This window comes from Pristiophorus japonicus, chromosome 4, assembly GCF_044704955.1.
Source record: "Pristiophorus japonicus isolate sPriJap1 chromosome 4, sPriJap1.hap1, whole genome shotgun sequence".
Classification (NCBI taxonomy): Eukaryota; Metazoa; Chordata; class Chondrichthyes; family Pristiophoridae; genus Pristiophorus; species Pristiophorus japonicus.
In genome coordinates, this window is record NC_091980.1 from 176,711,008 (window position 1) to 176,734,134 (window position 23,127).

General features: G+C 47.6%; 1 protein-coding gene across 1 annotated transcript in view; it reads left to right on the top strand.

The window, feature by feature from the left end:
• The window catches only part of LOC139263174 (sushi domain-containing protein 6-like), a 51,988-nt gene extending 28,861 nt beyond the window's left edge, over window positions 1-23,127 (top strand). The window contains exons 3-6 of the mRNA XM_070878847.1: window positions 7,191-7,385; window positions 13,329-13,467; window positions 14,080-14,501; window positions 18,894-23,127. Coding sequence (XP_070734948.1) covers window positions 7,191-7,385; window positions 13,329-13,467; window positions 14,080-14,501; window positions 18,894-18,919 — 782 coding nt within the window. The 3' untranslated portion in view covers window positions 18,920-23,127. The remainder of the gene's footprint in view (window positions 1-7,190; window positions 7,386-13,328; window positions 13,468-14,079; window positions 14,502-18,893) is intronic.

Genomic DNA, 23,127 nt, shown 5'->3' on the forward strand with positions numbered 1-23,127 from the left:
TTATTGCCTCCTTCTCACAGGCTCCTTGACCGGCCTCCACTTACTGCTGCAGACTGGCACTGGGCATGGGATTGAAAGGGGGATTCCTGGCCCTTCCATTGCCCAGGGGCACTGCAGTCTTTGCTGGCCCGCCCCCTCCAAATGGCTGACCAGTGGGGAAGGGACTGAAATAGTGTGAGGGTTGGGAGGAGATGCTGGGGTTGACTGATTGGCAATGTACCCCAAATAATCCATCATCACATGAGGTATGTGTCAGGGCTTTTAAACACACCCACACACCCGTGCACCTCGCCCCACACTCCTCTCCCCACCCCCCACATTCCTTCCCCCCCCGCCCCTCCCCCACACCCTTTTGGGCACAGACATCAAATGGATGAAAGACCAGTTTAAGCTCACTCGGGTATTTTGAGCGGCGGAGCAAGCCGCCCTGATCTCCGGGAGATCTTCCCCTCACACCGGCTCTTGGGCTTCCTGAGCTGCTCCCTGGTCTCTGTGGTGGGAATGTGGGAATTGTATTCCAGCTTAAAGCTGGACTCCAGATGGGTCTATTTAGTCTGTACCACCATGGCCTCGAACCTGCCTATCTCTGCACTCCTCCAATTTTGGCATCCCCGATTTTCATTGCTCCACCGTTGGTGGCCGTGCCCTTAGCTGCCTACACCTTAAGCTCTGGAATTCCCTCATTAAACCTCTCCGCCTCTCTCCTTTTAAGATGGTCCTTAAAACCTACTCTTTTGGCCAAGCTTTTGATCACCTGTTGTAATATCTCCTATGTGACTCTGTCAAATTTTGGCGGATTTCACTCCTGCGAACCGCCGAGGGACATTTTTTATTACGTTAAAGGCGCTATATAAATGCAAGTTGTCATTGTGCCCGCTGTTATGCAAATTCCCATGAATAGGCAGATTGGACTGCCTCGCTTCTTGTACTCTCCTCCCCCACTGACAGATTCCTCACTTTGCTGAGGAAGTGATACCCCTTTAAATCTTGGTGAATGGAGTGGGAAAGTAAAAACTTGTATGATAACCCTTTTATTCTCCACGCGCTCTCACTGGGACTCCCTGGGCTTTGGCACTATTTCGAAGAAGAGCAGGGGAGTTACCCCGGCGTCCTGGCCAATATTTATACCTCAATCAATGTAACAAAAAAACAGATTATCTGATCATTATCATATTGCTTTTTGTGGGAGCTTGCTGTGCGCAAATTGTCTGCTGTGTTCCCCACATTACAACAGTGACTACACTCCAAAAGTACTTAATTGGCTGTAAAGCGCTTTGAGACGTCCGGTGGTTGTGAAAGGCGCTAAATAAATCCAAGTCTTTCTTTCCATGGGTAGGGCCTTTTTATGGGCGTGTTGGATCAATTTCTGCACAGCTCCCTTCCCACAGAGAGCTTTCCTCTTTCACTGAGCCCTTTTTATGTGGAACATTAATGTGCGTCACTTACCTGCGACTGGGATCTTAGATTGGAATCTTTGTTTTTCTTGTTTTATCTCGTGGGGGGAAGGGGAAAGAGAATCTGGGTTAAGTAGTATAAGTGATCACATTCTCTGTGTTGGCGGTACAAAGGTCTGATTATCCTCGCATGGTACAGTTATCGGGCAATCTCAGTTATGTCAAGATGAAGCCTTTTGTGCAATGATCAGATGATTCCTTCGGGAGTTGCCAAGTCACAAAATTAACAAAACCGCAGTTATACTTTTACTAAACTCTCATTCAACTTCTTAAAGGCAGTGCCTCGCTTTTCTGGTCTGTGTGTCTGCCTGTTTGTCTCTTGCTTTGCCTCGGCAACACATCCCGTGTTTTTCCTGTTACATTGTGGGGGTTTTCTCTTGAATCAGTAGGTTGTGGGTTCAAGTCCCCACTCCAGAGACTTGAGTATGAAGTCTAGACTGACACTCCCAGTGCAGTGCCGAGGGAGTGCTGCTCAGTCAGAGATGCCGTCTTTAAGATGAGACATTAAGCTAAGGCTCCGTCTCCCCTCTCGGGTGGGCTAATTTGTAGAAGAGCAGGGAGTTCTCCCCGGTGTCCTGGCCAATATGTATCCCTCAACCAACATCACTGAAACAGCTTATCTGGTCATTATCACATTACTGTTTGCAGAACCTTGCTGTGTAAAATTTGGCTGCCGCGTTCCTACATTACGATAGTGAATTGGCTGCAAAATTGGCTGTGAAGTGCTTTGGGATGGTCTGAGATCTCGCTCTCTCCCCCTCTCATCTCTATCCATTTTTCTCTGTGTGTGTGTGTGTGTGTGTGTGTGTGTGTGTGTGTGTGTGTGTGTGTCTTTCACTTTCTGTTGTGCTCTCTGTCTTTCACTTGTCTCTCTCCCATCTTTCTCTCCCTTTGTTTCATTTACTTTCTCTCTCTCTCTCTCTCTCCCCTTCGTGTGTCTCTTTCTCTCTCACTTGTCTCGTGCTCTCTTTTTTGTGTGTGTGTATCTATCTGTCTCATTCTCATTCTCTCTCTCGCTCCTCTATGTCTGTGGGTGTGTCCACTTCTTTCTGTGTGTATCTATCTGTATCTGCTTGTGCTCTCTCTGCTCTGTCTCTTCCACTCTCTCCCATTCTTTCTCCCCTCTCAGTCTTTCTCTTTCTCTTCCCCCTCTGTCTCGTGCGAAGTGAGGGTAATCTCGGCTCCTACCCTGGCTGTGTACAGTGGGTTGCTGTTGTTTGTCTGATCTGATTGTTGCTCTAACAATAGACAGTCCGCTGAAGGCAGTGTCATACTCTGGGCAGGAATGTGCCAGCTGTCCAGCTCTGCTATCGGTGCTATTAACCCTTTTGGCACTAAACTAGTTTGTCATTGAAAAGAAGCTAAGAACTTGCATTTATATAGCACCTTTCATGGCAAAGGACACCCAAAAACTTTATGGCCAATGAAGTACTTTTGAAGTGTCGTCACTGTTGTAATGTAGGCAAACACCCCCTGTGTTTGGGCACAGCAGGATCCCACAGACCACTGCAAGATAATGACCAACTATCTCCCCTGCTCTTCTTTGAAATTGTGTCGTGGGATCTTTAGCATACACCAGAGAGGGCAGATTTACTCCAGCTTAACGTCCCATCTGAAAGACAGCACCTCCGACAGTGCAACACCCTCTCAGCACTGCACTGGGAGTGTAGGCCGAGATTTTGTGCTCAAGTTTCTGGAGTGGGACTTGAACTCATCACCTTCTGACAGTTGAGAATGTAACACGCTGATTCTGACTCTGAGGCGAATTTGCTACCAACCAAGCGCAGCTGACAATTGACAAGTGGCTATCGATGATGGTAGTCATGGGATGGAGATGTGTGTGTGAAGGAAGGGTGAACAAGAACCCAATACGCAAGAGCCTTCAGGTGCAGAGGGGAGCCAGTAGAGTGTGCGTTGGGGGGGGGCCGGGAAGGTGAGAGAACTCCGAAGTATTGGCCACACTGAATGTATTCCTGCCCCCTCTGATGTCACAATGAGCACATTGATGCTGACACCAGCTTCCAGCTCCACTGAGCAGCATGAAGGGCTTCTTTTGTACATGTGTGTAGACAGAATGAATCCTGATGAGGATTTGGACAGTGGATGAGGGGTTTGGACAGCCTTGCTCAACGTGGAGATGTTTCTGCTGAGATGAAACTCAATCACAGAATCTTACAGGACACAAGGAGGCCATTTGGCTCATCATGCCTGTGACGGCTCTTTGAAAGAGCTATCCAGTTAAACCCGCTCTTTCCCCGTAGCCCTGCAAATTTTTCCTTTTATAAGAATCTAGCCAATTCCCTGTTTGAAAGTTATAATTGACTCTGCTTCTCCCACCCTTTCAGACACTGTTATAGATCACCGTAACTCGCTACGTTAAAAATAAAATTCTCATCTCCCTGCTAGTTCTTTAGCCAATTACTTTAAATCTGTGTCTACTGGTTACAGGCCCTCCTGGCAGTGAAAACAATTTATTCCATCAAAATCCTTCATGATTCTGAACATTTCTATTAAATCACCCTTAATCTTCTCTGCTCTAAGGAGAACAATCCCAGCTTCTCTAGTCATAACACGAAAGAAAAATATGTGTCACCATAACAGTCTGATCATTCGCTACACCCACTTCATTCCAGCTATCTGTACAATAGAGTAGGACAAGTATCACCGGGTTCATGTCACGCTACCGAACACGACAGTGTGATGGAGCTGGATTAACATCAGTAGAGATACAGTCAGTAACACAGGATGCTGGGGGAGGGGTTACTGAGTGACAGTGTGATGGAGCTGGATTAACATCAGTAGAGATACATTCAGTAACACAGGGTACTGGGGTAGGGGTTACTGAGTGACAGTGTGGGGGAGCTGGATTAACATCAGTAGAGATACAGTCAGTAAGTGGTGCATTATCCTGACCATTCCTGCTGGGAGCAGATTTAATTGTGGTATTGCTCAATTACAGATCTCATTATTTACCGTCGTTAGCCTGTGGCTAAAGTGTGGTTTTTGCGCAACTCCGAATGAAGCCCAGTGGATTGACGATCTGTTTTAATAATACATGGCAACAGAATGAGTCTCTTGGCTGTTGCTATGGAGACTGCTTTGCTGGTTACTAAATGCAGTAAGATAGAACATGCATTTCATATAATGCCTTTCATGACCTCAGGCTGTCCAAAAGCACTTTACAGCCAATGAATAACTTTTGAAGTACAGTCACTGTTATAATCTAGGAACTGTGGCAGCCAATTTGCAAACAGCATTGTGATGATGGCCAAGTAATCTATGATGCTGGTTGTGGGATAAATATTGGCCAGGACTCTCAACTCCCCTGCTCTTTTTTGAAATCGTGTCATGGGATCTTTTACATCCACCTGTGGGGCACCCAGGGCCTTGGTTTAACATCTTGTCAGAAAGACAGCACCTCCGACAGTGCACTCCCTCAGCACTGCACTAGGAGTGTCAGCCTCGAATATGGGCTCAAATTGCTGGACTGGAGCTCAAATCCACAACCTTCTGACTCCGAGGCGAGTGTGCTACCGACTGAGCCAAGTTATAAAAGTGGGAGGGAAGGATTCTTGATGTTAGAGCCATGGGTCGCTCTTGTTGCAGTCCGATGAAGCTCTGGTCTAGAGGTGAGGATGAAATCAGGGGTATTATTTAGCAGTCCTTGCTTGCTCCCTCGCTTGCTCTCCTGAAGGCAGTGACTTATTCTGAGGTGCTGACTGGCACTGCCAACCCTGGGTACCTCATCCTGGTTCCTATTATTCATACCTGAGCCGAGATGGTGAGTGGCAGATTGTGTCGTGGTGCCCTCGCCCACCATCCACACAGAATGGTGTGGAGTTCGGAGGCTATGATTACTGGTTGGAGATCAGGAAGCGGGAAACCTTAGAAGATCCCTTTTCACCTCCTCCTTTCGCCCACACACATCCTGAAAATACTTCCCCCATACCCCTCACAAGTTACAACCACTCGACTTAATCAGCTGGATCAATGCTGCTTTCTGGCACTTGACCGGGGAGGGCAGGCTATTCAGCCTTTCGTGATTTTGAGGCCTCGCTCTCAGTTTAAATCTGGCAGGCGAGCTGCGGAGGGCCAAACTGGACTGCCGATTCAGGGGCAGCCGCTAGCAAGGTAGGCCATGCGGGGAGGTCGTGATCGTGGAAGGTGGGGGGACCCGGGGCAGCGGCGGCCCAGATTATTCATTCCTGCTCCTCCGATACTCCCCAAGAATAATTCGACACTTACTTTTGCCGGGCCTCTTTGGTTCCATTGCCCGTGGGACTGGGTGGGAGTGAGCACTGTGAAGGTTCCAACCAGTCCCGACCTAAAATGGCAACTGGGGTCCTATTTTCGTTACAGATCTCTGATTCTCATATTGGTAGGGGTCCTATTGCCTGAAACAGGCGGGCGGCTTGGACATCCGGTGGAAGGCCCCTTTCAAAATGGCGCCGGCCACCTTACTAGTGTTGATGTAACTTTGTAACTTCCTGCTCCCACCTACACAGCTTGATGTCCCTTCTATCTTCATTGATGGAACACATAACAGGAGCTTCGCAGAGGGCCTGCAATATGACCGGTTGAAGCACAGTTGTCTTTTCTTTAGTCAACTATGTCGTCATCAAGACAGAGGATTTTGCACTGGGGAATGGAACACTTCCCATTTCAATGCACCTAGTGTCAGCATTAGCCACTCCAAAATATATAACTGGGATAGATACATGCCAAAGTTCGCTCGACTCTGTCCTAACCATTTGACTAATGCCCTAAAACCACCAACTGTCTGAGTGAAGTCTCCAATTTAGTGGCAATTTGTAGATGTTTTGGTGCAGTAACTGAGCCTGTCCAAATCTATCTCCCAATGGACCATTCAAGCCAGCTGGCAGAGCAGAATTTCAACGCGTTGTTCTGAGCTGATCTCTTGCCGTGAAGGCTGCACCACCTAGTTCCTACACACATGTGACCTCCCAACAACAAGAACTTGCATTTATATAGCGCCTTTAACATAGTCAAACATCCCAAGGCGCTTCACATGAAAAGAGGGAAATGGTACAAGAATTGACACCAAGCCAAGGACCTAGATCTGGAAAGTGGGATTAGGCTGAATAGCTCTTTGTCGGCCGGCATGGACACGATGGGCCGAATGGCCTCCTTCTCTGATGTAAATTTCTATGATTCTATTGTATGCCAATAGTGACTGGCTCTAAACACAATGGTCAATCAATCGACTAATTTCTGCTTTTTATATTTTTATTTTTTATATTTTTATATTAGGATATGTAACAAAGCTTGGTCAAAGAGATGGGCTTTAAGGAGTGTCTTAAAGGAGGAGACAGAGATTTAGAGAGGCGATTACAGAACTTTGGGCCTAGTTGGCTGAAGGCACAGCCACCAGTGATGGAGCGATGAAAATCGGGGATGCACAAGGTTACATTTAGAGGAGCGCAGAGATTGAGGACGGAGGGGTGGTTGTAGGGCTGGAGAAGGTTACAGAGATGAGGAGGGGCGAGGCCATGAAGGAATTTGAAAACTAGGATGAGAATTTTAAAGCCGAGGTGTTGTCAGACCGAGAGCCACTGTAGATCAGCGAGCACAGGGGTGATGGGGGAATGGGACTTGGTGCGAGCTAGGATATGGGCAGCAGGGGTTTAAGACCAGTTCTGACCCTCACGTTTGCGATTTGTAAATGCAGCAGTTCCTACGTTCACTGATTTCTGTCCTTTATTTGGTTCTTTGCAGACTGCCGGCAGCCATTGCAACCAGAAAATGGCGGCTTTGCTTGCCACCCCACACCCTGCTCCAAATTCGTGGCCAGCACGGTCATCGAGTACTTCTGCGACGAGGGCTACACACTGAAGAGAGATTACAAATTCCTGACCTGCGAGGATGGAGAGTGGCAGCCCCCGATGGAGGTCAGCTGCAGGTTCAACCCAGGTCAGTGCTGGAACCTGGGAACAACTTCCATTTATATAGCGCCTGTCACGACCTCGGGGCGTCCCAAAGCGCTTTACAGCCAATTAAGTAATTTTTGAAGTTGTAATGTAGGAAACGAGACAGCCTAATTGCGCACAGCAAGCTCTCGTATCCATCAATGAGATAATGTTGGCGAGGACACTGGGGAGAAAGCCCCTGCTTTTCTTCGAATATTGCGGTGGGATCTTCCACCTGAGAGGGTAGACAGAGCCTCGGTTTTACTGACGCCAGCTTTTTAAAAGTGAATTTAAATTCTCAAACTGGCATGGTAGAATTTGGACTTGCGCTCTCTGGATTACTGGCCCCAGAAAATGGGGGCTTCGCATGCCACCCTCCGCGTGTACACCACTCTTGATTGCCCACGCAAAGAGAATTTTGTTAACCCATCAACCATCTTAACGGTTATGGTAGCATTGTGATTATGTTACTGGACTAGTAATCCAGAGGTCTGGACTAATGATCCAGAGACGCAAGTTCAAATTTAAATTAAGTTAATGAAATCAATCTGGAATAAAAAGCTAGTGTCAGTAACGGTGACCATGAAACTATCGGAGTGTCGTAAAAACCCAGCTGGTTCACTAATGTCCTTTAGGGAGGAAATCTGCCACCCTTACCTGGTCTGGCCTACATGTGACTCCCGATTCTTAACTGCTCTCTGAAATGGCCTAGCAAGCCACTTAGTTGTACACAACCGCTACAAAAAACAACAATATAAATAAAACCGGACGGACCACCTGGCATCGACCTCGGCACCGTCTACGGACACGACAACGGCACACCCATCCCAGTCGACCCTGCAAAGTGCTCCTCACTAACATCTGGGGACTTGTGCCAAAATTGGGAGAGCTGTCCCACAGACGAATCAAGCAAGAGTCGGATATAGTCATACTAATGGAATTTATACATAGAAACATAGAAAATAGGAGCAGTAGTAGGCCATTCACACCTTCGAGTCTGCACTGCCATTCAATATGATCAGGGCTGATCCTCTATCTCAACACCATATTCCTGCTTTTTCCCCATACCCCTTGATGCCTTTTGTTTCTAGAAATCTATCTATCTTCCTCTTAAGTATATTCAGTGACTTGGCCTCCACAGCCTTCTGAGTGAAAAAATTTCTCCTCATCTCGGTCCTAAATTTCCTATCCTGTATCCTGAGACTGTGACCCCTTGTTCTAGACTTTCCAGCCAGGGAAACATCCTCCCTGCATCCAGTCTATCCAACCCAGTCCGAATTTTATACGTTTCAATGAGATCCCTTCTCATTCTTCTAAACTCTAGTGAATACAGGCCTAGTCAACCCAATCTCTCCTCATACGACAGTCCTGCCATCCCAGGAATCAGTCTAGTGATCCTTCGCTGCACTCCCTCAATGGCAAGTATATCCTTTCTTAGATAAGGAGACCAAAACTGCACACACTACTCCAGGTGCGGTCTCACCAAGGCCCTGTATAACTGTAGTAAGACATCTTTGTTCCTATACTCAAATCCTCTTGCAATGAAGGCCAACATACCATTTGCCCAGGTCCCGCTGTACATCGACACTTCCCAAGCCATCACCATTTAAATATTACTTTGTCCTTATGTTTTTCCTACCAAGGTGGATAACTTCACATTTATCCACGTTATACTGCATCTGCCATGTGTTTGCCCACTCACTCAACCTATCTAAATCACCTTGCAGCATCTTTGCATCCTCCTCACAACTCACAATCCCACCTAGTTTTGTGTCGTCAGCAAACTTGGAAATATTACATTTGGTTCCCTCGTCCAAATCATTTTTATATATATATATATATATATATTGTGAATAGTTGGGGCCCAAGCACTGGCCCCTCTGGTACCCCACTAGTCACTGCCTGCCACCCCAAAAAAGACCCGTTTATTCCTACTCTTTGTTTCCTGTCAGTAACCAATTTTCAATCTATGCCAATACATTACCCCCAATCCTATGTGCTTTAATTTTGCACACTAACCTCTTATGTGGGACGTTATCAAAGTCTGAAAATCCAAATACACTACATCCACTGGTTCTCCCTTATCTATTCTATCAGTTACATCCTCAAGAAACGTGAGTAGGTTTGCCAAACATGATTTTCCTTTCATAAATCCATGTTGACTTTGTTTAATCCCGTTGATATTATCTAAGTGTGCCGTTCTCTCATCCTTTATAATAGACTCCAGCATTTTCCCTACTACTGATGTCCCTACTAACCGGTCTGCAGTTCCCTGTTTTCTCTCTCCTTTTTTAAATAGTGGGGTTACATTTGCCACCCTCCAATCTGCAGGAACTGTTCCATAATCTATAGAATTTTGGAAGATGACAACCAATGCATCTACTATTTCCATGGCTACCTCTTTTAGTACTCTGGGATGCAGATCATCAGGCCCTGGGCCTTTTAGTCAATGTCCCAGACTCCTCCATCACCATCCAGAGGTGGCAGCACAGTGGTATATACTTTGGAGGGAGTGGCTCTGGGAGTCCTCAACATTGGCTTGGGACCCCATGAAGTCTCATGGCTTCAGACCAAGCATGGGCAAGGAAACCTCCTGCTGATTACCACCTACTGCCCTCCCTCAGCTGATGAATCAGTATTCCTCCATGTTGAACACCATTTGGAAGAATAACTAAAGGTAGTGAGGGCACAGAATGTACTCTGGGTGGGGGACTTCAATGTCCAAGAGTAGCTCGGTAGCATCACTACTGACCGAGCTGGCCGAGTCCTGAAGGACATAACTGCCAGACTGGGCCTGCGGCAGGTGGTGAGAGAACCAACATGAGGAAAAAACTTACTTTACCGTGTCCTCGCCAATCTACCTGTCGCAAATGCATCTGTCCATGGCAGCATTGGTAGCAGTGATCACCGCACAGTCATTATGGAGATGAAGTCTCGTCTTCACACTGAGGACATCCTCCATTGTGTTGTGTGGCAGAACAGAACAGATCTAGCAGCTCAAAACTGGGCATCCATGAGGCGCCGTGGGCCATCAGCAGCAGCAGAATTTATTCCACCTCAATCTGTAACCTCATGGCCCGGCATATCCCTCACTCTACCATTACATCCACCTGCGAGGGAAGATAAAGACTTGGCTCAACATCTGGAGTGTCAGCCTAGATTATGTGCTCAAGTTTCTGGAGTGAAACTTGAACCCACGACTTTGATTCAGGTGAGAGTACTACCTACTGAGCAACAGCAAGCAAAAAAAGTGTAGCAAGTAGAGAAACAAAGAAACATAGAAAATAGATGCAGGAGTAGGCCATTCGGCCCTTCGAGCCTGCACCACCATTCAATATGATCATGACTGATCATGCAACTTTAGTACCCCTTTCCTGCTTTCTCTCCATACCCCTTGATCCCTTTAGCTGTAAGGGCCACATCTAACTCCCTTTTGAATATATCTAACAAACTGGCCTCAACAAATTTCAGTGGTAGAGAATTCCACAGGCTAACAATTCTGAGTGAAGAAGTTTCTCCTTATCTCAGTCCTAAATGGCTTACCCCTTATCCTTAGACTGTGACCCCTGGTTCTGGACTTCCACAACATTGGGAACATTCTTCCTGCATCTAACCTGTCCAATCCCGTCAGAATTTTATGTTTCTATGAAATCCCCTCTTATTCTTCTAAATTCCATTGAGTAGAAGCCTAGTCAATCCAGTCTTTCTTTCTTATGTCAGTCCTGCCATCCCGGGAATCAGTCTGGTGAACCTTTGCTGCACTCCCTCAATAGCAAGAATGTCCTTCCTCAGATTAGGAGTCCAAAACTGTACACAATAGTCAAGGTGAGGCCTCACCAAGGCCCTGTACAAATGTAGTAAGACCTCCATGCTCCTATACTCAAATCCTCTCGCTATGAAGGCCAACATGCCATTTGCCGCCTTCACCGCCTGCTGTACCTGCATGCCAACTTTCAATGACTGATGTACCATGACACCCAGGTCTTGTTGCACTTCCCCTTTTTCTAATCTGTCACCATTCAGATAATATTCTGCCTTACTGTTTTTGCCACCAACGTGAATAACCTCACATTTATCCACATTATACTGCATCTGCCATGCATTTGCCCACTCACCTAACCTATCCAAGTCACCCTGCAGCCTCTGAGTATCCTCCTCACAGCTCTCACTGCCACCCAGCTTAGTGTCATCTGCAAACTTGGAGATATTACATTCAATTCCTTTGTCTAAATCATTAATGTATATTGTAAATAGCTGGGATCCCAGCACTGAACCTTGCGGTACCCCACTAGTCACTGCCTGCCATTCTGAAAAGGACCCGTTTATTCCTACTCTTTGCTTCCTGTCTGCCAACCAGTTCTCTATCCACATCAATACATTACCCCCAATACCATGTGCTTTAATTTTGCACACCAATCTCTTTTGTGTGGGACCTTGTCAAAAGCCAGAGATATATTGGTTGAGGTGCACTGATTTAACTCGACCAAACCAGAGACTTATTCTATAAAAGCACTTTGGGAGCCGGACAAAAAGTCCATTTTAAAAGTAGAGGCATATTTATCATAGGCAGTCCCTCGAAATCGAGGAAGACTTGCTTCCACTCTAAAAGTGAGTTCTCCGGTGACTGAACAGTCCAATACGGGAATTACAGTCTCTGTCACAGGTGGGACAGACAGTCGGTAAAGGAAAGGGTGGGTGGGGAGTCTGGTTTGCCGCACGCTCCTTCCGCTGCCTGCGCTTGGTTTCTGCATGCTCTCGGCGATGAGACTCGAGGTGCTCAGCGCCCTCTCGGATGCTCTTCCTCCACTTCGGGCGATCTTGGCCAGAGATTCCCAGGTGCTGATGGAGATGTTGCACTGTATCAAGGAGGCTTTGAGGGTGTCCTTGAAACGTTTCCTCTGCCCACCTGGGGTTCGCTTGCCATGCAGGAGTTCCAAATAGAACGCTTGCTTTGGGAGTCTTGTGTCTGATGATGTGGCCCGCCCAATGGAGCTGGTCCAGTGTGGTCAGTGCTTCGATGCTGGGGATGTTGGCCTGAGCGAGAACACTGATGTTGGTGCAAGTCCTCCCAGTGGATTTGCAGGATGTTACGGAGGCAGCGTTGGTGGTATTTCTCCAGCGCTTTGAGGTGGCTACTGTACATGGTCCACGTCTCTGAGCCATATAGTACAGCTACAACACTGACATCAACCTAACAATACGGAAAACCGCCCAGCTATGTCCTATCCACAAAAAGCAGGACAAATCCAATCTGGCCAATTACTGCCCCATAAGTCAACTCTCAATCATCAGCAAAGTGATGGAAGGTGTCTCCGTTGACAGTGCTATCAAGCAGCACTTACTCACCAATAACCTGCTCACTGATGCTCAGTTTGGTTTCTGCCAGGACAACTCGGCTCCAGACCTCATTACAGCCTTGGTCCAAACATGGACAAAAGATTGAATTCCAGAGGTGAGGGGAGAGTGACTGCCCTTAACATCAAGGCAGCATTTGACCGAGTGTGGCATCAAGGAATACTAGTACAATTAAAGTCAATGGGAATCAGGGGGAAAACTCTCCACTGGCTGGAGTCATACCTAGCATAAAGGAAGATGGTTGTGGTGGTTGGAGGTCAATGATCCCAGCCCCAGGACATTGCTGCAGGAGTTCCTCAGAGCAGTGTCCTAGGCCCAACCACTTTCAGCTGCTTCATCAATGACCTTCCCTCCATCATAAGGTCAAAATGGGTTTGTTCGCTGATGATTACACAGTGTTCAATTTCATTCGCAACTCCTCAGATAATGAAACAGTCCATGCCCGCATGCAGCAAGACACCAACGCTGCCTCCGCAACCCCTTCAGCCTGATTTACACTGAGTATTTTAGATTATTGGTCACATGGCATTGTTAAAACCTGTGATTTACAGATGTACAGGTGTGCTAATTCTGTTTAACCTCCTCCATTTAGGTAAAGACGCAGGAGCCAGTATTGGAGTCCCGACACTGTCAATAGTTGCGTCCACTGCCAGCTCTGTCGCCCTGATCCTCCTCCTGGTGGTTTTATTTGTTTTACTGCAACCAAAACTGAAATCGTTTCACCACAACAGGTGAGTGAAGAGCCAGCAGAAGGGCATGAGAGTCTGGGTCACTGGGGGGGAGGGGGGGTATTGTGAGTCTGGGACACTGAGGGAAGGGGGGGAGGTGGACTGTGAGTCTGGGACACTGGGAGAGGGGGGTGATGTGTGTCTGGGTCACTGGGAGGCGGGGGGGTGATGCGAGTCTGGATCACTGGGGTGGGGGGTGATGTGAGTCTGGGACACTGGGGGTGGGGGGTGATGGGTGATGTGAGTCTGGGACACTGGGAGGTGGGGGGGGGTGATGTGAGTCTGAGTCACTGGGAGAGCGGTGGGGGGGGGGGGGGCGGGGGGAAATGCGAGTCTGGGATTGTGGGGGTAGGGGGTTGGCGGCGAGGTGATTCCGGGACCTTGTTATGGAGCCAAGGCGGATAGATGAAGTTAACAGACAGATCAGTCATGATCTAATTGAATGGTTGAACAGGCTCGAGGGGCTGAATGCCCTCCTCCTGTTCCGAATGTTCCTCAAGGCTTCCTGAGGTCTTGGTCAATGTGAAAGCTCCACTTGACCTAACCGTGTGTGTGTGTCTCTGTTCCCAGGTGAGATCAGGGAGCCTAATCTTGTGTATTTGTGTCTGTCCCCAGGCGAGATCAGGGAGTGTCGGGGGATCAAGTGTCCATTGTGGTGGATGGGGTTCCCGTCTCGCTGCCCTCCTATGAAGAAGCCGTGTACGGCAGTTCGGGTGCTGCCATCCCACCTTCTGGTTCCCGTGTGCAGATAGTGATGGCGGAGGGGCCAGTCCCAGTCCCGGGAGGGGAGGGTCCGGGGGACGGCGCACACCACAGCAGAGGTGCCGACGACTGCCCGGAATGCCCCACGGACGGTGAAGCCCACGGCAGCGGCAGCCGCTCAGAGACTGTTTTGATTCATCAGCCTGCCTTCTCCTCGCCTGCGCACTCTCGCAGATCCGCGCTGAGGCTGTCGCGGTCTACGGATACTCAGGACTCCGAGAACAGTGACGTACAGAGTCTTCTGTCCCTCGCCTCCCCTGTGGGATCTACTGACGGTAAGCTGCCGCCTCCGACTGGTCTGGGCTTTTTTTGTATAGGACTTTGACTGAACAAGGGGAGGATGAATTGGGCGAAGTCCTGGTTGGGATGAGTTTGGATAACAACAACTTTCATTTATATAGCGCCTGTAACGTAAAACATCCCAAGGCACTCTACCGGACAGTTATCAGACAAAATTTAACACTGAGCCTGAGCCACATGAGATATTAGGACAGGTCAAGGAGATAGGTTTTAAGGAGCATTTCAAAGGAGGAGAGCGAGGTAGAAATGTGGAGAGGTTTAGTGATAGAATTCTTAGGGCAAAACTTAGGTCCTCAGCAGCTGAAGGCATGGCAGCCAATGGTGGAGTGATAAAAATCGGAGCAGATAAGAATTGGAGCAGTGCTGAGTTCTTGGAGGATTGTAAACTCGAGGTGTTGCCGGACCCAGAGCCTATGTAAGTCAGCAACCACAGGGGTGATGGGTGAGCAGAACTTGGTGCGAGTTAGGATCCAGGCAGCAGAGTTTTGGATGAGTTCAACATATGCTCATGTTACTGAGCTACACAGCTCACATTTTTTAGCCACCTTTTATTGCCTTGAACAAGACCAGGAAGCCATTTTCACCAACCCAGCACTGCTTTCATCTACCGGGCAAATCTCCATCAGCACTGTCCCATCAAACACTCCCAGGACAGGTAAAGCACGGGTTAGATACAGAGTAAAGCTCCCTCTACACTGTTCCATCACACACTCCCAGGGCAGGTAAACAGCTCATGTTCTCTCTACAAATTCTGCTTGTGTCTAGGCTGGGTTGGATGCAGAATAATGTTCCCTTCACTGCCTCTAATCCTCAAGCCCAACATCAGATGAGAGGCCACACTGTCTTTCCCACAGGGGCCATCATTTGGGTCTACCTGCTGCTGCTGCTTCATGTCGAATCAATCTGGAATGTCGACAAGCATCCAATGGGACTCTTAATAGCCAGCAGAGGCCAGACTTGCATCCAGTCACTCTCCGCTTGATTGGTATCCGGATCCCAAAGGTGAAAGGGCAGTGCCTAACTCACTGGGTGACCCAGTTACCCCTCCCCCTCTCCCACCCCCACCCAGTGTTTGTTAACAAAAACTGAACTGCTTTGCAAATTATTAACGAGCCTCCAGCCAAGCTACCAATATAAAGTTCAGTGGAAACATTTCTTGCTATTTATGGACGGGTTGGCTGAGTCCACACAATATATTCCACTCCTAAAATCTTTCAGATTGGAGCCATATTCAGGGTTGGGTCTTTTATTGGTGAACTTACTGACCTTTGGAATGCCACTGTTTTGGGGTTCACTTTCATACCTTCCGTACCCCTTTGTGCCCCCTTCCCCCAAGTGTCACACTGCGATGCTACACAAGATATGAGTGCTGGGAATGACTCCTACCTCCTTGTTCTGTGTGGCTCCGCCACCCCCCCCCCCCCCCCCACCCCAGCTGCCCTCTCTCTAGATGCTGCGCATGTTGCCATCTGCTGCCCATGTGAAAGCAGATCAAATGCTGCCACACCAGCTCAGTGCAGCCCTTTCTGGTGATATCCATGACAGCTGGTCTGCAGTGAGATCTGGCATTCTCTTTCTGCTGGCCTCAGTGGGCCTGTGACTGTTGAACACTGACTAACGTAAAACTCGGGAGATCTTCAGTGTAATTCATTGCTCTCTCCACTTAATTGAACCTCCATTTTATATGGAAGCTAAAAATACTTGTCTTTGTCTTTCTTGCTCACTTATCCTGTCTCTCTTTCTTTATCTCTCTCGTTCATTATCTCTTTCTGACCATCTTTCATTTGTATCTCTCTTCTTGCCTCTTTTTCTCTCTCTATCTCACTCCCTGTTTTTCTTTCTCTCTCTCTCTCTCTCTCTCTCTCTCTCTCTCTCTCTCTCTCTCTCTCTCTCTCTCCCTTTTTCTCCTCTTTCTCTTTCTCTCTCTATCCCGCCTTTTTCTTTCTCTTCTCTCTCTCTCAATCCTGGTCTCTCCATCTCATGTGCTCTCAGACCCTCGCGTGGTCTCTCGCCGTCTTAGCCAAAAGCTCTCTCTATAGAAGTAGTTCCTCAACCCGACGGGTCGACAGGACTAGGATATTATACCAGATATTTAAAACAACATGGCTCAGATTCCCCAAACCATGCTCCCTAAGAGCAAGACTCCCCGCTGGAACGGCAGGATTGTGGAATTGCCCCTGACAAGAGGTCACTGGTTGTCTTTCTCCCTTCCTGAGGCAGTGGTCCTCATAATGTGACCCATGGTCCAATTGTACCCATCATCCCAATCACTATCACTAGAGATAAAGTACTAGGCAAACTAATAGGACTAAAGGTGGACAAAGCCCCTAGACCTGATGGCTTACATCCCAGGGTCTTAAAAGAAATGGCTGCAGTGATAGTGACTGCATTGGTTATAATCTGCCAAAATTCCATGGATTATGGAGAGGTCCCAGCGGACTGGAAAACCGCAAATGTAATGCCCCTATTTAAGAAAGGAGAGAGACAGAAAGCAGGAAACAATAGACCAGTTAGCCTAACCTCTGTCATTGGGAAAATACTGGAGTTCACCATTAAGAAAGTAGTAGCAGGACTTTTAGAAAATCATAATGCAGTCAAGCAGGGTCAGCATGGTTTTATGAAAGGGAAATCATGTTTGACAAATTTGCTGGACTACTTTGAGGATGTAACAAGCAAGGTAGATAAAGAGGAACCAGTAGATGTCATGTATTTGGATTTCCAGAAGGCATTCGATAAGGTGCCACATAAAAGGTTACTGCACAAGAGCTCACGAGGTTGAGGGTAATATATTAACGTGGATAGATGATTGGTTAACTAACAGAAAACAGAGAGTCAGGATAAATGGGTCATTTTCCGGTTGGCAAACTGTAACTAATGGGGTGCCACAGAGATTAGTGCTGGGGTCTCAACTATTTAAAATTTATATTAATGACTGAGATGAAGGGACCGAGTGTAACGTAGCCAGATTTTCTAATGATACAAAGATAGGTGGGAAAGCAGGTTGTGAGGAGGACGCAAAGAATCTACAAAGGGATATAGATAAGCTCAGTGAGTGGGCAAAAATTTGGCAGATGGTGTTTAATGTGAGAAAATGTGAGGTTATCTACTTTGATAGGAAAAATAAAAAAGCAAATTATTATTTAAATGAGGAGAGGTTACAAAATGCTGCAGTACAGCGGGAACTGGGGATTCTTGTACACGAAACACACAAAGTTCACATGCAGGTACAGCAAGTAATTAGGAAGGCAAATAGAATGTTGGTCTTTATTGTAAGGGGGATGGAGAATAAAAGTAGAGATATCCTGCTCCAAATGTACAGGGTATTGGTAAGACCACACCTGGAGTACTGCGTACAGTTTTGGTCTCCTTATTTAAGGAAGGATATACTTGCATTGAAGGTTCATGAGGTTGATTCCTGAGATGAAGGGGTTGTCATATGAAGATAGGTTGAGTAGGTTGGGCCAATACTCATTGGAGTTTAGAAGAATGAGAGGTGATCTTATTGAAACATATAAGATTATGAGGGGACTTGACAGGTTAAATGCAGTGAGAATGTTTCCGTTCACGAGGGAATATAGAACTAGGGGACATAATTTCAGAATAAAGGGTCGCCCATTTAAAATGGAAATGAGGAGGAATTTCTTTTCTGAGGGTCGTGAATCTTTAGAATTCTCTGTGGAGCTGTGGCGGCTGGGTCGTTGAACATATTTAAGGTGGAGATAAACAAATTTTTGAATGGTGAGGGAGTAAAGGGTTACGGGGAATGGGCAGGAAACTGGAGTTGAGGCCAAGATCAGATCAGCCATGATCTTATTGAATGGTGGAGCAGGCTCGATGGGCCAAATGGCCTACTCCTGCTCCTATTTCTTATGTTCTTAATGTTCTTATCACAATAACAACTTGCATTTATATAGTGCCTTTAACATAGTAAAATGTCCTAAGGCACTTCACAGAAGCGTAATCAGACAAAAAATGACACCGAGTTACATAAATCAATAAGGAGATATTAGGATGGGTGACCAAAAGCCTAGTCAAAAATGTAGGTTTTAAGGAGCGTCTTAAAAGAGGGGGAGGACAGGTAGAGAATTGGAGGGGTTTATCGAAGAAATTTCAGCGCCTAGGGCCGAGGCACAGCTGGCAACAGTGGGGCAAAGGGAGTGGGGGATGTACAAGAGACCAGAGTTGGAGTTCTTGGAGGGTTGTAGGAGGCGGTTACAGAGATAGGGAGGGGGGAGGCTGCCTTTCCACCCCTATGAGGCTCAGCAGGGGAGGCTGTTCTGTCAATGTGCTGTAAGAAGGTTGTGAGCAACTAGCTCAGCCTTTGATCCATTCACCCTTAACTCGAACCCTGTTCTATTTTGTTTCAGATATTCCTTTGCTCAAGGATGCGTAAGGTCATCTGTACTGGGTGCCCTGCTCAGCTTCCTCCTCTCCTTCATCCTCCTCCACACTCGACTCTCTGTCTCCGATTGACTGACTCCACATCTAACCCCTTCGCAGGAGCTTCGCAAAGAAGCCCCGCCCTCCGAAGCCCGGTATGGGAGTGACTCGCAGGGAGGCGGTTCTATCCACACTTTGCGCTGGGCACATTCCGGCTATGGAGAGGATGCCTGCATAGGCAGATAACTCTGACATCCTTCACGACGCGGGACTTAGACTAGATGTTCAGTAGTGGGTGGTAGCTTGATCTGTGCATTTTAAACACTGCTTCCCCTGCCTCTGGTTTGGTCCTCAGTGCCATCCCTGCCTCCACCGCCCTTAACTGCTGTCCATTCCACTTTACGATAGGCCACTGGGCCTAAGCTACTTCTTGCCCCCTTCCCTAGCACCAGACGGAATGCTGACGGGCGTCAAGCCCTCGAGCTAACTCACCAACTCGGAGCATTGGCTGGGTTGAAGTTTGACATCGGAACGCGTGCTCTTGGCCCGGCGCTGGAGTGATTTGCCCCTTTCATGTGGCTCCGAGGCCCATTGAGTTTGCACGTCATTGCTGACACTAGTCCTCTTGTGAACTCTTTCAATGTTGGGAAGGGTGAGGTGCAGTGCAGGCTGAGACTGGCAGACGTTCATTGGTGAGGCACGCGCGCCCCTCTGCTGGGATATCTCTGGGGTGGAACTGACTAGAACAGGTTGGTGAAACAACCAATCTATGATGGAAGACCAGGAGAGATGGGTCGTTCAACGGCTGACCTGTGGAGGAAGATACTCAGTGATGGCTACATTTTGGACTCCCTGTAAACTGCTCTCAGTCCTGCAAAACCAGCTCCAGCATGTTAGCAGGTGGGCTATCAGTCAGAGGCTGGGCTTCCCCCTACACATCTGTGACTGGGAAATGCTGGCGTACCTGAGGAAGTGGTCAAAGAATGTTGAATATGCAGCAGACAATTTGCGCACAGCAAGCTCCCACAATGATGTAATAATGATCAGTGATGTTGGTTGAGGGATAAATATTGGCCAAAAAACTAGGGAGAACTCTTTGCTCTTTGAAATAGTGCCAGGGGATCGTTTACATCCACTAGAGCGGGCAGACAGGGAGCCGGTTTAACCTCCCATTTGAAAGATGACACCTCTGACAGTGCAGCGCTCCCTCAGTACTGCACTGGAGTGTCAGCCTAGATTTTGTGCTCAAGTCTCTGGGGTGGGGCTTGAACCCACAACCTCCGACTCCGGCAAGTGTTACCAACTGAGCCACGGCTGACACAGAAAAGGTTGTACTTAGTATGTACTCTCTTTCTCCATTACCACTGTGGTCTCAGCAGATCGATTAAACCCCTCTGATCCAGTAAAACCTGTGCATGTAAGGATATAGCATGAAGACTGGGACCTCTCTATCTGAAATCCCCATCACTCCGCTCCTGCCTGCAGTCCTCCATAGCAAATATCGGTGGATATTCTCAGCCTTTGTGCAATGTATAAAGGGAAAGTGGAAATCTATATTCTTTTCTTTTTGCCTTGAAGATGTGAATGGTGTTTGTGTGTGTTTCTCCTGTACTGGCCTCCGCTTTAGTTGAAGGGCCGGGAAAAGTCGGAAACCAGGGCAAGGCTCCAACAATAAGAAAGGAGATAAAGATGGGTAGATATGTTTCCAAAACAAAAAAAACTTGCCCTAACTCAAGTGTCAACACTTGTATTTATATAGCGCCTTTAACGCAGTAATTTTTCCTAAGGCGACAGACTGTAATTCCTGTATTGGGCTGTTCAGTCACCTGAGAACTCACTTTTGGAGTGGAAGCAAGTCTTCCTCGATTTCGAGGGACTGCCTATGATGATGATTTTCTTAAGGCACTTCACAGGTGCGTTATCGAACAACATTTGACATCAAGCCACATAAGGAGATATTACGACAAGTGAAGGAGGTAGGTTTTAAGGAGGAAAGAGAAGTAGAGATGGGGAGAAGTTTAGTGACAGAATTCTTTGAGCAAAGCTTAGGTCCTCGACAGCTGAAGGCACGGCTGCCAATGGTGGAGTGATAACATTCGGGGACAGGTGACCAAAAGCTTGGTCAAAGAGGTAGGTTTTAAGGAGTAGAGAAAAGTGGAGAGATTTACGTGGGTAATTCCAGAGCTCGGAGCCCTGGAGCAGGTTACAGAGATGGGACGGAGTGAGGCCGTTGAGGGATTTGAACACAAGGATGAGAGTTTTAAAATCTAGGCGTTGCAAAGTGATTAAAAACCCAAGTGTCCAGAGACGGAGAAATTGGAACATGCAAGGGAAGAATGCAGGTGAGGGACCCCCTCGCTAATGAACGTCTGCTGAGCACCAGCCGGAGATGTGGGGGCCTCGAGAGGGGACCTGTCACAATGTCCCCTATGTGTGAAGCTTCCCGTGTGTGGGTCACTGACCCTCCCTACACCTAAGGGTCAATGTTCCTTGCAAGCTGCGCTTTGTTCTGCACGCCCTGTTTCTTTCAATGTCCCTTTAAATTTTTACAGGTTATTTCCAAAGTAAGGGTTTGTAAGCGGCCTGCATGGGACCTTGCAGATAACTGCGTGACTGCAAACGCGCAGCTTGGAGAGAACTTTGCTAAGGGTGCTACTAATCTGTGAACTCCAATAGCATAACTTCGAAGTTGGGTAACTACATAAAAAGACAGGCATGGAAAAACCCTCTGGCCCATCCAGCTTATCCCACAAAACTGCGATACCTTGCGGATCACAATACTGACGCACTCCAGCCCAGCTGGAGACCATGTGATCTCCTGGGAGAGGTGAAAAACCAGATAAAACCCAGCCCAATTTGAGGAAAATCTGAAAAGTTCCTCTCCGACCCCCTTAGGTGATCGAACCTAGTCCATGAGACCACTCTGGCCCTGATTAATGTTACACGGTAGCTATCTTGAATGAAGCGATCTCCGACCCAGCTGAAAACAACTCCAGCTCTCACTTGAAGGAATGCAGCTAATGGACGTTCACCACACGAGCCGGCGGCCTGTTCCACGGGCACACTTTTCTCTGGAGAACCACCTCCTCACATCTAACCTAATTGTGGCATTGCGCAACTTGAGATTGTGACCCCCCATCCCGTGGTCCTTCCCTAACCTATCCAGCTGATCCGAGTGTTGGGGTATAGCAGTGTGGGGGAGGCCATCAAGCACCACTCGGGCTTGATGCTGCGCGGGAGTGGAGGGCCATTGCAGGGTCGAATGAGAACACTTGGGCATGCCCTTTGACCTTCTTGGCCCGTTATGAACTGAAACAGTTTTATTTGTCATTTTTTGGGGGGTAAGATGGTAAGGATACTCCCACCCGCACGACACAATGGCCGGGACTGGACTCTGCACGCGCATGTAAACAGGTATCTGTTGGCGCCCAGAGAAATTACAGCTATTTGGTCCAACTAATCCATGCCAGTGTTTATGCTCCACACGAGCCTCCTCTCCAACCTACTTCATCTAAATCTATCAGCATAGGCTTCTATTCCTTTCTCCCTCATAAGCTTCCTCTTAAATGCATCTATGTTGTTCGCCTTAACTACTTGTGGTAGCAAGTGCCACATCTTCACCACGCTCTTTGGGGAAGAAATGAACCTACACCTGCTGCTCAGGCTGACAATCTGATCCACAGCTACCGGTCTCGAACCGGCAGCACCATCTAACTGGGACCCTGTTATTTCCACCTTCCTAGCCCTGCCATCCGAGAGGCTTTGTGTGTGTGCCCGTGCCAAGGTGCAGCGTGAATGCTTGGATTAACCAGTGCTTTCTTTTGTAACCGATCTGTCTCTTGGGCTCTCTCTGTAGCGGGGGGAGGTGTGCATTGACGATTAGATTTTACCATTTTATCATTGTTGTAAATAAATAAATAATTTCTCCGACGTTTCCTAAACGAGGAACGGGATGCTGTTGTACAGCAGTCCCGCTGCTGATGCAGAGGCAAGAGCGCGGTTTCTTGTGACGTGGCTGTTAGTGTAATGGAATGGAACTGTGGAATGTGTCGAGGTCACTCAACCTGTGCATCTTTGGCTTTTGCTTTTAAGTTTCTTTGGAATCCTGTATATTGCAATGGGTGTGAAGATAGTATTTTAATATTTGTACAAAGTTAATTTAAGTTTAATTGTACTATGTATATAACTGCATTTCTAAATAAATTTACTCTTTAAGTGAAA